The sequence below is a fragment of the Anolis carolinensis genome, unplaced genomic scaffold, assembly GCF_035594765.1.
Source record: "Anolis carolinensis isolate JA03-04 unplaced genomic scaffold, rAnoCar3.1.pri scaffold_10, whole genome shotgun sequence".
NCBI classification, from domain to species: Eukaryota; Metazoa; Chordata; class Lepidosauria; order Squamata; family Dactyloidae; genus Anolis; species Anolis carolinensis.
The window spans coordinates 14,111,272-14,130,833 of NW_026943821.1; the positions used below are offsets into that span (position 1 = coordinate 14,111,272).

Sequence of the window (19,562 nt, forward strand, 5' to 3'; positions counted from 1 at the left end):
TTTCTTGGCAAGATTTGCTTAGATATCTTCCTCCGAGGCTGAGAGAATGTGAATGAATTTCCAGGGCCAGGCAGAGATTCAAACCCTAGTCTCCTGGTCAAACACTGAGGCCATTACATCACTCTGACTTTTATGGTGGCTGATACATTGTTTTTAAAACAGGAGAGACAATCTGACATCTGTTAGTGTGGAAGTCATGTATCTATGTGGAACTGATCTCTCTTACTGACAGCAAGGAAAGTGGTGTTGCAGCAACAGAAACAATGTGCATTACAGCTGCACATTTCACACTCTAGTTGTGCAGTCTGATTGTGCATTGCACATTGCAGTTGTAAATTCCACAACATAGTTGGGCAATGCACATTGCAGTTGCAATATGGCACCTGATCATTGACCTGAATCTTGCTATTATGTTTGGAAATTGGGTAGCATTGGCATCGAGTATCGCTGCATGTGGATATTACTATGCTGAGAATACAAGTGAGGTGTAGTGGTGTAGGTGTAGGGTGTGAATCCTTGACTGGCCATGGAAACCCACCTGGTCACATTAATTCAAGGAGGCAATGATAAATCCCTCTCTAAACAAATCTTTTTTTTTTAATGGTCATGCTGGCTACATGACCTTGGAGGTGTCTACGGACAATGCCGGCTCTTCGGCTTAGACACAGAAATGAGCACCAACCCCTCAGAGTCGGACACGACTAAACTTAATGTCAGGGGAAAACCTTTACCTTTACCCCTAAACAGTTCTTTCCAAGGAAACCCTGTGATGTGTTCATCTTAGGGTTGCCATAAGTTGGAAATGACTTTAAAGAAAACAACAACAACAACAACAACGGGATGTTTGATTGCAGCTGATAATCATCAGAAAAAGAGGACAAAAGAGAATACATATTTTTATAAACATTAAGTGACTATATATAAAATATTGATGTGAACAGGAAAATAATTGCGATTCTTAAAAACGCACAGTAAAATGCAGCCCACCACATTGTGTCTGACGGCTCAATGGACTGCCCAGATATTGCCTGGTGTTAAACAACTTTTAAAAAACCCGCTTTCCCTTTATCGTGGCTTTTTTACATCTAAACTGGACATGAATAAGAGAAACCTTCAAATAGAGGACACCTTCAAACCAGAACATTCACTGAGAAGATCAATTGAAGGTGTCCTCTCTTTGAAGGGTCTATGGTTCACGACCACTTTAAATATAAAGATTGTCCTTGTCTTTAAAGTAGGTCACAGGACTGCCCTATGTGGAAGTTTGGATCAGGTAGGTCACGGGATCAAGGCAGCCTCAAGCTCATATATTCCCCTCTTGCTGCACCTTTTGGTCTGTACTTTTTGACAGTCCTGAATAACATGGACACACAGAAACAATGAGATTTCAATAAGTAAGCGTTCACCATGGTAGCTGAGGAATTTTGGGAATTGCAGACCAAAGTTTTCCAAGCTTTGGACACAGAATTATTCTAATTAACTGGATTGGAACAAAGAGCTCTTAAGTAGGAGGGGGGGGGTTGTATTTATTCTAGCCCAAAAATGGGTTTCCTTACCTATGAAATCCAGGTGGGAAGGATAATAGAAGAGTTATTTTGCACTCTTGCCTATTATCAAATTTTCATTTTTTCTAGATTTTTTTAATGTGCAGAAACACATGTTAATTCTCTGCATGGTGAACATGGGGTTTCCTTTGTTTGCTTGCTTGTTTGTGCACAAAACCACTGGTTGGAATCTTTTCTCAGTTACTTCTTAAGTCGTCTTCTTCTGGTTCAGGACCCCTTTCACCATAAACCTAAATGCGTATACTCCTCCCCGTGTAGCTGATGCCCAGTTAAACAGTTTGGGTGAGAATGATAATTGCAGCAATAATGTCACAATCGTGACTAAGTAGTCATCATGAATATGGAACAGATGAGTAAATATAGGTGAATATTTTATACTGACAATTGCAACTTAGTCACGATTGCGACGCTACAGCAAGTCCTCCACATCTCATTCATCCCCTATGAACCCACCCGATCGCTGAGATCCTCCGGGGAGGCCCTCCTCTCACTTCCACCCTCCTCACAACTGCGTTTGGTAGGGACGAGAGAGAGGGCCTTCTCGGCCGTGGCTCCCCGGCTCTGGAACTCCCTCCCCAGGGAGATTAGGTTGGCTCCCTCTCTACCTTCCTTCAGGAAGCAACTGAAGACTTGGATGTTTCGGCAGGCTTTCGGAGATAGTCATTAATTCAGGGGTCCCCAAACTTTTTAAACAGGGGGCCAGTTCACGATCCTTCGGACCACTGGAGGGCCGAACTATAGTTGGCCACCGAGCAATTAATAATAATAACAACAACAACAACAACAACAATAATAAATAAGAGGGTTGGAAGGGACCCTTTGGGCCATTGAGTCCAATCCCCCTTTGCCTTTGTGCACCGAAAGAACAAGCAAAGCACCCCTGACAGATGGCCACCCAGAATCAATGTTAATAATAATAATAATAAAATAATAATAATAATAATAATAATAAAGAGGGTTGGAAGAGACCTCTTGGGCCATTGAGTCCAACCCCCTTCTGCCTCTGTGCACCATAAGCACAATCAAAGCATCCCTGACAGATGGCCATCCAGCCTCAATGTTAATAATAATAATAATAATAATAATAATAATAATAATAATAATAATAATAATAATAATAATAATAATAATAATAATGGTTGTAAGAGAAGAAGAGACCCCTTGGGTCATTTAGCCCAACCCCCTTATGCCCTTGTGCCGTGGGGGCCAGATAAATGGCTTCGATGGGCCGCATCCGGCCCCCGGGCCTTAGTTTGGGGACCCCTGCATTAATTAATCAGCCCCAGTGGGTTTTTAATAATTTATCCTGTTTTTATTACGGTCTTACCATTTATGTGTTTTAAATGAAATTTTTATCTTGTATTGTTGTTTATATTGATATATTGTATTATTGTTTTATCTTTTTATATTGTGATTGTATTGTGTTGCTTATATTTTGTTCTTATGTTGTTTGGGCCACTGCCCTATGTAAGCCGCCCCGAGACCCCATGGGGAGATGGTGGCGGGATATAAATAAAGTTTTATTATTATTATTATTATTTGCGGATTTGATTAATAGGTTATCTCTAGGAATTTCTAGGTCCTATGGTCAACATTTTGTAGAATATGATGTGGATCTTGTCTTCTATTCAGACTGTTATCTGTTATCTGGCACATATCTTCAGTGTGCTGTCACGTGTCTCCATACACGCTCATCTCAGGAGACATTCATTGTAAGATCAAATCTGTGCCTTTGGCAGACCGGTCACTTTGGCATCCATCCATTCTAATCTTACCCACAGCTCACCAGCTGTGAAAATATATATTTCGATTACTAACTTTAAAAATTATACTAAAAGTTTCTGAACTTGTGTTAGAATCATAGAGTTGGAAGGGACCCCAAGTGTCATCTAGTTCAGCTCCTTGCCATGTTGGAACACACAACCAAACCACCCTCAACAGATGCCCACCCAGCTTTTGCTTGCAAACCTCCATAGAAGAAGACTCCGTCATACTGCAAAGCAGAATATTCCAATGCTACATGGCTCTTATCATCAGAAAATTTTTCCAACATTTAGGTGGAATCTCTTTTCCTTGAATTTGAATCTGTTGCTAGAGCAGCAGGACTTACTGTATTTAAGAGAAGTGTTGACAAGCTGGAATGAGTCCAAAGGAGGGTGACTAAAAGGATCAAGGGTCTGGAGAACAAGCCCTATGAGGAGTGGCTTAAAGAGCTGGCCATGTTTAGCCTGCAGAAGAAAAGGCTGAGAGGAGATATTATGATAGCCATGTATAAATATGTGAAGAGAAATCTTGGAAGGAGGGAGCAAGCTTGTTTTCTGCCGTCCTGGAGACTAGGACACGAAACAATGGCTTCAAACTGCAGGAAAGGAAATTCCACCTGAACATTAGAAAGACTTTCTTAACTGTGATAGAGAGCTGTTCAGCAGTGGAACTCTCTGCCCCAGAGTGTGGTGGAGGTTCCTTCTTTGGAGGTTTTTAAGCAGAGGCCGCCCTTGTTTTTCATTGTTTCCTTGATTTGTTTTGTAATGGATATTATTATTTATTGTATTGCTCATTGTGTTGTGATGTGTTGTTCTTTTATATGCTGTTTATATTGTATTGTTCTGGGCATGGCCCCATGTAAGCCGCCCCGAGTCCCCGTTGGGGAGATGGTGGCGGGGTATAAATAAAGTTTTATTATTATTATTATTATTATTATTATTATTATTATTATTATTATTATTATTATTATTATCTGTCAGGGGTGCTTTGAATGCAGTTTTCCTGCTTCTTGGCAGGGGGTTAGACTGGATGGTCCACAAGGTCTCTTCCAACTCCAGGATTTTATGTGTATAGAGGTGTCTGCAAGTCACCTGCTGATTTATGTCAGTCCCATGAATTTCCTAGCAGTGGTAGTTTATTAATGCTTAGACCCAAGCTATTTGCATATAAATTAAATCAATACAATATAAAAGTGTTATGTAAAATAAATGCCATATAGATGTTGCATATTTAAAAATTCAAGACATTTAAAATACAATGCAATTAAAACACAATGAATACAAACAACAGTACTATAATTAGATTAGAATTAATTAGATTAATTTGTTTTTATTCTTTTAGGCAAATAATATTTTTGACATGGTTTACCATTGCCTTTTCCCCAAGTATACCCTAAAGGACCTGATATTCCTTGGTGGTTCCCCTTCCAAGTACTTACCAGAATTGATCCTGATTGGCTTCCAATATCAGATAGGACCTGGTGCCTTCAATTTATTTTAGGTCTTTGTTAGACTACATTCTTCAAGTCTCTTTTCCCACAGTCTGCAAAGCATTCCAAATCAGAAATTATAAAATATTTGTTTTAAAAATAAATTAATGTGGAAAGAAGTTAGACTGATATTGTTCATCCAGGTTTGGAAAATAGAGGATTTAATGCTTCAAAGTCTGCATTGGAACCGCTCTGTGTCGTACTATGTTTGTGGTGCCAATTATGATCACTTTAATTTTTCAAACATGTTCACATTTCACTTCTTTACGTCAAGTTAATAAAATGCTCTCCCTTCGATGCTGGGAATGGGTGTATCTGTTCAATTCGGAGGGTGCAGATGGAAGTGAAAATTACTTTTATTTGGTTCTGAAGAACTGAAGAGCATTTGTGTTCATTCTGCAGACCGAGGAAGGAAAGATGTACTGTATATATTCGAGTGTAAGCCGACCTGAATATAAGCCAAGGCACCTAATTTTGATACAAAAAAACTAGGAAAACATTGACTCAAGTATAAGCCGAGAGTGGTAAATTTCAGAAATAAAAATAGATACCAATAAAATTACATTAACTGAGGCATCAGTACGTTAAATGTTTTTGAATATTTACATAAAGCTCAAATTTAAGATAAGACTGTCCAACTCTGATTAAATCATTATTCTCATCTTCTTCAATGTAAATGTGCTTATGTATCCTTTTAATAATAATAGAATAAAATAATACATGTAATAATAATAATAAATACAGGAAAATAATACATGTAATAATAAATAGAGTAAAATAATAAATGTAATAATAATAATAAGATCAGAGTGAAATAATAAATGTATTAGTAATAATAAAAATAGTGTAAAATAAATGTAATAGTAGCAACAATAATAGAGAAAATAATAAATGTAATAATACCAATAATAATAGAGAAAAATAATAAATGTAATACAGTAGAGTCTCACTAATCCAAGCCTCGCTTATCCAAGCCTCTGGATAATCCAAGCCATTTTTGTAGTCAATGTTTTCAATATATTGTGATATTTTGGTGCTAAATTCGTAAATACAGTAATTACAACATAACATTACTGCGTATTGAACTACTTTTTCTGTCAAATTTGTTGTATAACATGAAGTTTTGGTGCTTAATTTGTAAAATCATAACCTAATTTGATGTTTAATAGGCTTTTCCTTAATCCCTCCTTATTATCCAAGTTATTCGCTTATCCAAGCTTCTGCCGGCCCATTTAGCTTGGATAAGTGAGACTCTACTGTAATACCAATAATAATAGAGAAAAATAATAAATGTACCATATATTCTCAAGTATAAGCTGACCCAAATATAAGCCAACCAGGACCATCACCCGAGTATAAGCCGAGGGGGGCTTTTTCAGTCTTAAAAAAAGGGCTGAAAAACTAGGCTTGTACTCGAGTATATACAGTATTTAATGCATTTTTTATTTTACAAGTTGAAAGTATAAGGAAGAAGAAACAAAGCAAGGATGTGTCCAAACTACACAAAGAAATCAATTTCATAGCACTTAAATGTTCCCAGTTCCATCCTATGGAGTTGTGGGATTTGTAGTTTTGTGAGATGCATACAGAACTGAGATACTATAGCTCAAAGGAGTATGCTAGAAAATTTTATGTCTCTCAGCAGACTATAAATCCCAGGATTCCATAGGATGAGTGAAGATAGTTAAAACAGACCTGAAATGTTGTCATTGTGAACTGTAGCCCTTTGTCTCATTGTTCTGCCACTTATCCTCTCTCCTCCTTCCTCCTTTTCCGCAGCTGCTACATAGACCAGCAAGTGACGCGTGTTGCCTGGTTGAACCGCTCCAACATCCTCTACGCTGGCAATGACAAATGGTCCATCGACTCTCGTGTGGAGCTACTAACCTACACGCCATCCGAGTTCAGCATCATGATCACACATGTCGATGTGTACGACGAAGGGCTTTACACCTGCTCCTTCCAGACACAAGACAAGCCCCACACCTCACAGGTGTACCTCATCGTTCATGGTAGGCCTCTAGAGACAGGTGACAGGACTGTGATCATCCAAGAGAACTAAGGAGCTTCCAAGCAATTCTTCCGTGATAGAATCATATAGTTAGGCCTGTGCAATTGACAAAAAAGTCTCAATACTCATTATTAAATTCGGAGTGGTGATGAATAGTTTTTAAAGTGTTTCTAAAATATCGTAACTACGGGGGCTATCAGAAAGTAGATTACATTTTAGAATTAAAAATGAACAAAGCATAGGGGAAAGCATTTACCATATGCAGTTGAAAGCCAGACCCAAATACCATTTCTCAATATAGTCCCCATTGAAATCTAGGCACTTCTCATAGCGATAAAAGAGTTTGGAAAGTCCTTCCCCACCAAACTTTGCCACTTGGCTTGCATCGCTCTTCTGTTTTGCAAATGCTTGCAAGGAAGGTTATGGTGACCGTTTTTTGGGACAGGAAAGGTGTGCTCCTTGCAAAAACTTAGAAAAGCGATCCAGGATGAGCGTGGGGGAAAGTTGAGCACATGCACATGTGCAGCTGCGGGAAGGGACGCCCGCTTGGTTGAGGACGCAAGCCAAGCAGCAAGGTTTGGTGGTGAAGGACTTTCCAAACTTTTTTGTTGCTATGAGAAGTGCCTAGATTTCAGTGGGGACTATGTTGAGAAGTGATATTTGGGTCTGGCTTTCAACTGCATATGGTAAATGTTTTCTCCTATACTTTGTTCATTTTTAATTCCAAAATGTAATCTACTTTCTGGATAGCCCTCGTATAACAATATAACAATTGTTTTTGTTACTTATTCGTAAAGTAATTGTGCCAGTGGGGAAACTTCAGGGGTTCCTTTCTTCCTCATTGTTAGAGCTATGAGCATGAAACTTGCTACAATTGTAGAACACATTTACAATTGTTGCCCTCTCAAGTTTCGGAACGTTTCACTCATACACTGATTTTTGGGGAAATATTTGAAGTGTTTATATATATTTTTAAAAAGCTACTAATGCTATTGGCATGAAACTTTCTATAATTGTAGAACACATTTATCACTATTACACCACCCCCCCCCCCCAAGTTTCCGAAATATTCACATGTCTACTGATTTTGGGGGAATTTTTAAAATTTGACAAAAACTTTTTTTAAAGCCACAACATAGAACTTAGGGATTTTCCTCCCAGTTCAGCACAAATTTATTATAAGTCCCTTTACAGATTTAATTATTTATTGGACTATGACTGCTGCCAACTTCATTGGGGCTTTCTGATGTGAGCAGAATTCTGGGAAATGTAGTTTAGAGGAGGGCCTTTTGAATTCTTTGCCACAGGTGTGTTTTGATTCTTAAGTTTTTTGCCACTCACGTTTCTTAATATTGCCTTGTATGTACAAATCTTACGAAGTAGTATGGCATAGGAGGAACAAAAAATGAATAGTCATACAATCATAAGTTCACAGAGTTGAGAGAGAGCACAAGGGCCACCCCATCTAATCTAATTCTGCTACAATTTGATGGCCATCTGGTCCAGGCATGGGCAAATTTGGGGCCTCCAGGTGTTTTGGACTTCAGCTCCCACAATTCCTAACAGCCGCCTGCTGTTAGGAATTGTGAGAGTTGAAGTTCAAAACATCTGGAGGGCCGAAATTTGCCCATGCCTGGTCTAGCCTCTGCTTTGGAAAAGGAGACTCCACCGCACTATGAGGCAGCATATCTCTCTGTTGAACAGCTCTTGTGGATGGAAAGTTTCTCCTAATGTTTAGGTGGCATCTCTTTTCTTGTACTTTGACTCCATTGCTCTGTGTCCTTGTCTCCAGAGCAGCAGAAAACAAGTTTGTTCCCTCCTCAATATGACATTTCAAATATTTAAACATTACAAGCATGCTCCCCCGTAACCTTCTCTTCTCCAAGCAAAACATCCCCAACTCCCTCAGCACTCCACATAGGGAATCATGATCTCCAGATCTTTGACCATTTTCATCACCTTTCTCTGGACACATTCCAGCTTGTCAATGTCCTACTTGAAATCCATTTTGTTTTCATGTTTATGGAAATTTATGAGGATTTAAATGGCCTCCTTTGTAGCTCTTTCAGACTTCTTTTCCCCACTGAACAGAACAAGGTCAGATGTTCCAAACTAGAGATGCTAGAATGTTCATAAATATTCAGTTCCAGGTTGAAATATAAGTTTCCTAACACTTGTAAAATAATCAGCAGGAAAAATAATAGGTAAATGACAATATTGCACTTTTTTTCTCTTTGTATACTACATCTTGAAGTGTTGCAGAGGAATTATTCTGCAATGCAAAATGGTGGTACAGTAGAGTCTCACTTATCCAAGCTAATGAGCCGGCAGAACCTTGAATAAGCAAATATCTTGGATAATAAGGAGGGATTAAGGAATAATAATAATAATAATAATAATAATAATAATAATAATAATAATAATAAAAACTTTATTTATATACCGCCCTATCTCCCGGATGGGACTCAGGGCAGTTTACAGTCATAAAAGCAAACACAAACATTACATAACAACATAATACACATTATTAAACAAAGTAAAATAATACAATTATAACAATAAATCACACTTACATGACCAGATCAAGGGAACGGGAACCATAAAACCAATATATTAAAATGTATCATTTTAGGCCAGGGAAATCTTGTGCAATGTATTCAGGCTCAGAAATCGGCGGTAGTCCAATGTAATTACTCAAAAACCTGCCGACACCACCAGGTCTTCAGTTCCTTACAGAAATTGGATAATGTAGGGGATTGCCTGATCTCTTTTGGCAATGCATTCTGATCTCTTTAGGAAAAGCCTATTAAACATAAAATTAGGTTATGATTTTACAAATTAAGCACCAAAACATCATATTTTTCAACAGATTTGTTAGAAAAAGTAGTTCAATACGCAGTAATGTTATGTTGTAATTACTGTATTTATGAATTTACCATCAAAATATCATGATATATTGAAAACATTGACTACAAAAATGCCTTGGATAATCCAGAACCTTGGATAAGCGAGTCTTGGATAGTGAGACTCTACTGTATGTGTAAAAATGAGCTTTGCACAAAATTGTATTCTGCACTGAAAATGGGTTTCCTCCATAGAAAATATTTTACTCTGCACAGAATACAGTTTTTCTGGGGAAGGAGGGTTGCTTTCTCCACAGAATAACTCCTCCACAATATATCAGAATATTTGAGTATGGGGATACTGTCAAGAACAGCAGGGAGAAAATATGATAATTATCCATTCTCACGCAAGAATAAATTATTTAAGGATTTAACTCCTTATCAAAATATTATTAAACTATGACTCTCTGAGTCTGATGGCCATCATAGCCAACAATTTTTGGAATTTGTAGTCCAAAGAGTAATGTTTCCAAACTCTAAGGATAGAATAGCACTTTCATCTCTTAAGTCTCTTGATGTATCATCTTGCATGCTACTTTCCATTCAAATGGAAGCACCACAGAGTTCAAAGCACAGAGTATTCCCTTTGAGTTATGATTTCCCCCCTTCCTTTAAGCTACTCTTTCTTAATGCTGAAGGAGTAGGAGAGTTGGGAAATTCTGGGAGCTGAAGTGCTGAAACATTTTGAAGAGTCGAAGTGTAGGAATAATTGGAGAATTAGACTGAATGGGGAACATAAAAAAGCTTTTAAAATGCCTGTTCAAGGAAGCTATTGGGCCATTTTGTGAAGGGAGAGAGGCACAGATAGAACTGGTGACTCCAAAATTGCAGGGCGGGGATGTACTTTGGGTTTAATATTGGCTGTTCTGTTTCAATTGTAGCTCCTCCACGTCAAGCAATGGATTGCAAGGGAGCTATCCAAGTGCTGAAGTCTATTCAGGTGCTAAACCCTTATGTAGGTTCAGCACCTGGATAGCCTCTGTACAACCTGGAGCAGCTTGACAGAACTGCTGTTATACCCAAACAGCTAGCATTAAAACCAAAGATGGATTTCGTTTTAAAAATAATAATTTTATTGAAGTTTTACCTTATGAGATAGAGTAAATTAACATCGAAAGAGTGAGAACATTTGATTATATAGAAAGTGGGAAAACTGAGATAAGAAAGGATCAAAAAGAGAGAGAGAGAAATTTGGGGGGAAAAAACAAGACTAGAGTGTCTATATTTGTATAAAAAAGAGAAATAAAAATAAAAATAAAATAAAAATAAAATATATACAAGTGAAGAAAAAAAGAAAAAAATGTTTGTTGACTTCCTTCTTATTCTTGATAGCCCTAAAGTTCAATTTAAGTTAACTTGTTATTTTAGATCTACTTCCCCTCTGTCTTCTTCTTATCCTTAAGATCGATTACTTTCAGCAAATGAGGTCTATTTTCATCTGTTTCAAATAGTCTGTTATGAGGTCCCAGTTAGTTTCTTTCTTAAGAAGGCCTTGGTTGGGTGACAACCAATATGTAAGTCTGTCTATGTTCATGATCTCTAACACTTTATGCAACTTTATGCTTCTTTTTTCGGTGTTTCCATTTGTCTCCAGTTTCTGGCATAGACTATTCTAGTTGTAGTGACCAGGAAATTGAATTAAATCTTCTTATTTTTGTCTTTTTCTATGTCTAACATGCCTAGTAAAAAATATTCAGGTTCCCTTTGGATTTTCATTTTTAATATTTTTTTAATAGCTTCATTTATTTATTTCCAAAACTGTTGTGCTTTCGGGCAAGACCACCAAGTGTGAAAAAAAGTTCCTGTGTATAGACCACATTTCCAACATTTGTTGGATGCATTTTTGAAACATTTTGAAATTTTATATGGTGCAATATACCCAAAGATGGATTTTTCCCCTGTATTCTGAAGGTATCATCTGCTTCTTATGAAGCAATAAGGATCTTTGGATCACAATAAAATGTTGTTGTTGTTGTTGTTGTTGTTGTTGCTGATGATGGGAATTCTGAAATCCATGGTTGCACAAACTTCCCAAAAGTATTTTGTCTTAAAAAATGGGGAGAGACTCAAATATGGACATTTGTGCCTGCTGAGGACTTAATAGACACATTTCTTTGTTTATATGTGTTTCAGCTCCTTGCCCAACACATTTGTCTTGTGGACGAATGGTTCAAGAATTCTATATTGTATTGTTTTAAATTTATTTATTGTACTCTGCTATTTTAATTGCTTATGTTTTATCTTTTTGTATTGTATATTGGCATTGAATCTTGCCAGATTGTGAGCCGCCCTAAGTTCCTTCAGGTGAGAAGGGCAGGATAGAAATGATGGAAATAAATAATAAATAAATTTTTAAAAGCCCAACATAGCCCTACAGAAATGGTCACATTTCTCCAGTTTTGGAGGAAAAAAAAGAAAGGGCAACTTGGGCCTAAACTAGGTCAGATATGTGAGCAATGCAGTAGGATGAGCCCCTCAGAATATATATGGTTGCTCGCTCTTGCTCTACAAAAAGTATTTTAGAGTATTTAGTTCCACATGTTATTTGGCTATCTTGGGCTGTTCATCAAAGCCAATGGGCTATAAATTACACCCCCATAGGAGACAAGTCATCCTGCTATTGCTTAATTTATCTTGACCTGGAAGAAAGACAGACCATTCCAAATGAAGCTGTTTCCAGGCTGGGGCAGAGTTTATGGACTCTCCATCAGATCACAACAAAACCTTTTTTTATCTCCCAGGTATATAAATTAATCAGTGAATGCATTGAATTCAAGGGTTATTATCCCAAGATAACTGATGGTATAATCAGTGCTTCCAGTGCTATCTCACTTGGCCAGGAAATCTCATCCATGTAAATAAATAAAGGTTGTAAAACAGGAATGGGGAAAATGTGGCTCACCAGATTTGATTGGATAGCAGCTAGGATATTGAAGTTGTACAGCCATTCAATGCTAATCAAGGTGGCCAATGGCAACATTCACACTTGCCTCCAACAGACAAGAGTTCTTTCTCCCACCCTGGACATTCCATGGATATATACACCCCACTTGCCTAGTTTCCAGCAGACCTCACAACCTCTGAGGATGCCTGTCATAGATGTGGGCGAAACGTCAGGAGAGAATACTTCTGGAACATGCCCAAAACACATAACAACCCCAAGACTGGGTACAAGTTAACTAGCAAAGAAAGTGGGATGATGGTCACACTGGGCATCAAGACTCTTCTGGACTCTTGGATCAGTTCTTAAACACGCTTCTGGAATGAGCTTTGTGTATTCCAAGTAGACTGGAACATACTTAGTCCTAATCTTTTTTAATACTGGTTTTAAACCATTTCATTGGGTGTGTTGCAATAGCAGATTCCCAGAGTAGTTTAGTGTTTACACTTTATTTTATTTTTTGGTTATTTACTTAATTAATGTTTATTTAAGTGATATTTGTCTTTACTGTTCGAATGTAGCACAAATGGTATGTAAAATAATACTACGTATTTTTAATAATAATATTGACATCTGAAATATATACAGAAAGTCTTTACTTTCCATGCCATGAGAAGGCTGCCTTTTGTTTTTAGCGACTTGGAATCTCTCCCCAGCTGTCAAAATCATCCCAATTTTTTTTTTTTTACTTTCCTTTTCCTTCCTTCCTCCTCCTCCTTCTTTCATCTTCCCTTCCTTCCCTGATTCCCCTCCTGGGTTTCTGCAGCATTGGCAAAAGCTGCAACTGCAATACTCTCTCCTCCACCCCATAATTACTCCCCGCTCTTTTTTCCCCATGGTTGCTGGAGATGGGAACCTGGTACAATAGGGGCTGATTGGACCGGGTCCGGATTGAACACCCGCCTGGGCACCAGGAAGCAGCTGTTCCCCGCTTCCCCATCATCCCACATTGCTGACGTCACCCAGCCTCCCAAGTCCAGCCTATAAGGACAAATAATGGGGATCATTAGGCCCAGTCAAGACAAAATGAAAACCATGACGAAAACTGGTGAAAAGTTGCTCTTGGAAATTACACATCGAACCCCACCCCAAAGGCAGTGATGCTGGAGTTCTGCTGAGGATGCACTCCAAATGCAGCTGTTTCTGGGATATGGCAACTATTTATAACAAATCAAGGCAAATGCCAGCATGAGAATGGGAAGACAGTGGTGAGTAGGTGTATGAACACTCCACCTTAGGAGCCCCCAGTGGCGCAACGGATTAAGCGTTTGTGCTGGTAGGACTGCTGACCAAAAGGTAGGCAGTTCAGCTCCAGCTTCCCATGCAGGGACATGAGAGAAGCCTCCCACAGGATGGTGAAACATCAAAACATCTGGGTACCCCTTGGGCAACGTCCTTACAGATGGCCAATTTTCTCACACCAAAAGTACCATATATACTCGAGTATAAGCCAACCCGAATATAAGCCGAGGCACCTAATTTTACCACAAAAAACTGGGAAAACTTATTGACTCGAGTATAAGCCGAGGGTGGGAAATGCAGCAGCTACTGGTAAATTTCAAAAATAAAATTAGATACCAATAAAATTACATTAATTGAAGCATCAGTGGGTTAAATGTTTTGAATATTTACTGTATTTCAAAGAAAAATAGTAAACTAACTCTATAAGTGTAAAAGCAACAATAACTTTATAATCATCATCAACAGCTTCATTTGTACCCTGCCCTATCTATCTTCCCCTGGGGACTCAGGGCAGCTTCCAACATAGTAACAGGCAAACATATAATGCCTACATAAATAATGCAGAGCTAGATATAGATCTATCATTATATATACTAATTTCACATGTAGTACTAATTTCCCCCCGAAACCTTTGCAAATCCTCTCTCTATGTGCATTTTCCTCCTGCAATATTCCCCTAAAAACCGGGCTGTGGCATAGGCGGGAGAGCAAGCCAGCTGCAATTAACTGCAATTGAATCACTCTGACCAGGAGGTCATGAGTTCGAGGCCGCTCGGAGCCTATGTTTGTTTGTCTTTGTTCTATGTTAAAAGGTGTTGAATGTTTGCCTATATGTGTAATGTGATCCGCCCTGAGTCCCCTTCGGGGTGAGAAGGGCGGAATATAAATGCTGTAAATAAATAAATAAATAATAAAAACAACTTTGTCCTCCTTTCTCCTGCCCTTTCCCAACTCTTTTCTTTCTCCCTTTTTCAAACTCTAAAAGTAGCCAGAAAAGGCTTTTTCTTCACTTCACTTCACTTCACTTTATTTCTTAATTAGTCGCTTTCCACCCTAGTGCTCCGAGCGACTTACAATTTAAAATATCATTCCACAATATAAAAACATTCAACATAAAAACATTCAACCTAAAAATATTCAACAGTGACTATTTGGCAAATTAGATCTGATTTACTTAAATGCACAACCAAACAGCCAAGTCTTGAGCGCTTTTCCAAAAGGTCGCAACTCCGATATTTTTAAAACTTCTCTCTCCCTCCCAAAAAAAACCACCTCATTTTTGTTTCCTTAGGAATAAAAAGAAATACATACCTTCTGTTGCTCTCTTTTCCCTCCTTCCTTCCCTTTGGACTCAAATGTTCTTGCAATAGTAGTAGTAGTAGTAATAATAATAATAATGAATCATGCAAATTTGCAAGAATATCTTTTTTTTTCTTCCCCTTCTGCCCATACAATCTGGCTTGCAAGGGTTTCTCTCACACGCTCCTTTCACTTTTGAAAACATTCACTTCTTATCTCTGTCTCTCTCTCAAAAAAAAAAGATTTAAAAAAAGATAACCAGCCTGGGAGGAGAAGCGGAGAAGGGAGGTTTTGGAAAAGAAAACATACTGTGGCCTCCAGGCTCCGCTGCTGGCTTGACCTTGATTCGAAAATAAGCCAGGGGAGGCTTTTTCAGCTCATAAATAAAGGCTGAAAAACTCGGCTTATCTTCGAGTATATATGGTACTTGCAGTTTCTCAAGTCGCTCCTGACATTAAAAAAGGGTGCATCTGTACTGTAGCTTTGATGCAGTTTGACTTTCATAGCTCAGTGCTATGGATTCATGGGAGTTGTAGTTTTAGTTATATAGAGTCTTCAGCCTTCGCTGCCAAAGAGTATAGGTTTCTCACCAAACTACAATGCCTAGGATTCCATAGCATTGAGTCATGGTAGTTAGACTGGGGTCAGACTATATTAATTCTACAGTGTAAATGCACCCTATTGGGCCCCAAAGCTCCAAAGGGAGATTGCATTTTTCCTTGAGGAATTGCCATCTGCAATGTATATAGAAGAGATAGGGAGTTGAGAGCTGGTTGTTAGATTTGATAGGCTGCTGGGAGAATTGGAATGGGATTTGGCTGCTTTTTCTTGCTCTCCACCTCTTCCTAATGCAATACAAGTAGATTTTTTGTCTGTTATAAAGGATTTAATCCATGCATTTCCCCCCATGGGTTAAATTCAAGGGAAGCATTTGGGTGATGCCACTGATATGACGAAATTAGTCTGCAAGGCTTTGCGGTGTTCAAATATGGGAAGAATGCTATTGAAAAGCTACCATAAGTGCTGTGTGCGCTCATGTATAAGTCTACAAATTTAGTCCAAAATCAGTTTATCCAAAGGCCAGTGTAAATATTGTACCCTAGCTCTTATCAAAAAAAGGAAATGAAATCTGCTCTCAACTTATATATGAAGTCAGCATATACATAAGGATATACGGTATTCATCCTCATAAGGAAGGATGAAATAATCAAAGATTCACATTCCTACTCCTTATGTTGGCTGATAGTGGTGGTGGTGATGATGATAATGATGATTATGGTTTCTTCAGTTATACCACACATTTTCCCCAAAACTGGTCTCTGAACAAGTTAGCATCATTTAAAAACAAATGCACAGAAAAATTGTGTTGAATTATACTTATACATTATTTTTAATTCTACCATGTTAATTTGTATAACTGTGTTTTATTTGTTGTGTTTTTTTCTGCTGACTATTGTAATTACCCGGGCTTGGCCTCATGTAAGCCGCCCTGAGTCCCTTTGAGGAGATGGAGGCAGGGTATAAAAGTTATTACTATTATTGACACAAAGACATAGTATGGCACAGCAAACGAGATATATGTGTGCTGGATTTCGTAACACAGAATCACAAGTCGAACACTTCCCAAGTATTTAGTACTGTGTGATATTATTATTATTATTATTATTATTATTATTATTATTATTATTATTATTATTATTATTATTATGACACAGCAAACAAGATAGATATGCTGGATTTCGTATCACAAAATCACAAGTCGAACACTTCCCAAGTGTCTAGGACTGTGTGATGTATTTTCGGATGATGCGCGCAGATCCCAGCAGGGTGGCCTTTTGCAGTTGGCAGATCATAATTTTGTCAATGTCTATTGTTTCCAAATGCTGGCTGAGATTTTTTTGACACGGCACCCAGTGTGCCGATCACCACCGGGACCACCTGCACTGGTTTCTGCCAGAGTCTTTGAAGTTCAATCTTGAGGTCCTGATAGCGGCTGAGTTTTTCCTGTTGTTTTTTGTCAATGTGACTGTCACCAGGGATGGCAACATCAATGATCCAAACCTTTTTCTGTTCCACAACTGTGATGTCTGGTGTGTTGTGTTCCAGAACTTTGTCAGTCTGGATTCGGAAGTCCCACAGTATCTTTGCGTGCTCATAATAATAATTAGGGCATAAATAAGAACACACAAACAATTATAATTAAAAGGCAGTGAAACGATCCATAGAGTTAAAACATTTACAATAAATAGATTAAAGGATAGAGCTGGTCTGGCAGCAACTCTTGGAGTGAACTAAGGTAGTGAACTAAAGTTGGGGCCGGGCCGTGGCGCAGGCTGTTGAGCAGCTGCAATAAATCACTCTGACCACGAGGTTATGAGTTCGATGCCAGCCCGTGGCGGGGTGAGCACCCGTCAATTAAAAATAAAAAATAGCCCCTGCTCGTTGCTAACCTAGCAACCCGAAAGTTAGTTGCATCTATCAAGTAGGAAATAAGGTACCACTTATAAAAAAAAAAGTGGGGAGGCAAGTTTAACTAATTTATGACCTGGAATGAGGAAGTGCCATCAGAGTGGATGATGAAGCAGCTGCTCCCCCCTGTGGCCAGAATCGATCATCCCCTCAGGAGGTTAAATTGCCTCTGCGTCTGACTGTCTCGGTCTCTGATGTGTTTATGAGCATTGAATGTTTGCCCTATGTGTACAAATTGTGATCCGCCCTGAGTCCCCTTCGGGGTGAGAAGGGCGGAATATACATACTGTAAATAAATAAATAAATAAATAGGATTGGAATGACAGCTACGCCAAACTGTTTGGTTGCCTTGCACCAACCTTTTCCATTATGGTATCTAGAGGTTTTGAACTACAGAGATCCCATTGTGCCCAACCAGAGACCTCTTTGTGTTGGTCCAAGTTTCTCCACTTATGAGGAAAAATGGCAAAGAAGATCCCTAAGAGGTCAAAATTAGAAGAAGGCAAAGTTTTGTAAGGGTTGCAAAGGAACCTTCTTGGCATCTGTGTTCTGAGCCGACCCCAATCCCTTGGGAAGATAGGGCGGGGTACAAATAAAGATGATGATGATGATGATGATGGTTTGTAAAGTCTCAGGCAGGGCATTGAGCCCTCGTGTTACTGGCCAGTACTACTTTGATACTCACTGCTGATCTCTTCCATTCCTTCCCAGTCCCAGCACGGATTGTGAACATCTCCTCCGCTGTAACCGTAAATGAAGGAAGCAACGTGAATCTGCTCTGCCTTGCGATGGGGAAACCGGAGCCAACCGTAACTTGGCGGCAGCTGAAAGGTAAGGGAGGCTGGAGAGAGGGAGCAGGGCTGAGGATGTTTCCTTTGTTCCCCATTCTTGCATCCCATTCTGCACAAACAGGTTTGCTGTGTCAATGAGAAAAGGCAAATATTGTGCAAAGTGGAACTTGGGTTTGTTTATTCACGCAAGTCTTCGAAGCAAGCTTTTAAACTTAAGCCAAAATGGCATAATTTAATTGCCGTTATTAAGCTTTTGAAAAATAAACCCATGTTTTAATGTTTTTGACAACTACAATTGCTCTCTCATTGCTTGTAGCACTTAATCAACTACCTTGTGTTTACAATACTCGTTGCACTTTGTCCAGCTCGTTTTTACCCTCTTTACTTGGGTGCCAAATCCATGTTTTATTATGATTATTATTTTAAACTTTTAGTATGTTAGAGTGTTAAATTTTAATATTTGTGTCTGTATTTTCTGATGTTATTTTATTTTGGTTTGCCGATTTACCTGGGCTTAGCCCCATGTAAGTCTCCCCAAGTCCCTTCGGGGAGATAAAAAATAAAGTATTATTATTAATTATTATTATTATTACAATTTTGTGTTTTTAATAGAAATGTTTGTTTAATTTTATATCAAACAGGTTTCTTTTAGCACTTTTGTAGAACATGTATCTCATACTCAAACGGAAATGGGATACAAATCAGACATGTGAAATACTCTACATGGTGCAGGAATGAACATTTGTTAAAAAAAATCATCTCATTTTTTTCTTGTTAAAATCAATACATTGAGTTTCTAGCGCTGCGAAGGATATTAATTATGGCTGGCATTTTGTATTGGAGTAACTAGGAGTTGTGGAACTGTAACTTCTCCACCATCAGATAAACACTAACAGTCTGACTGGAAGAATGCATAACTGTGGAGAGAAAAAGCAGGGCATAAATAATTATAATTATAATTATAATTTTGTTTCTTACCCACCTCTCCTCACGGCTCGAGACAAATTACAGAATAATTAAAACATATACACATTGTAAAAAAATTACCACAAATACACAAATTAATATGTGTTTCTATAAAAGATACA

At 38.3% G+C, this 19,562-nt stretch overlaps 1 protein-coding gene across 3 annotated transcripts in view; it reads left to right on the forward strand.

Annotated features, from left to right (window-relative positions):
- The window catches only part of iglon5 (IgLON family member 5), a 245,013-nt gene that overhangs the window by 157,993 nt on the left and 67,458 nt on the right, over positions 1–19,562 (forward strand). For all 3 annotated transcript variants that reach the window (XR_010000673.1, XR_010000674.1, XM_008117307.3), the window contains exons 3-4: positions 6,598–6,830; positions 18,395–18,514. Coding sequence is in view for 1 of the 3 variants with exons in the window: in XM_008117307.3 (XP_008115514.1) it covers positions 6,598–6,830; positions 18,395–18,514 (353 nt within the window). In the remaining 2 variants the exon portion in view is untranslated. The remainder of the gene's footprint in view (positions 1–6,597; positions 6,831–18,394; positions 18,515–19,562) is intronic.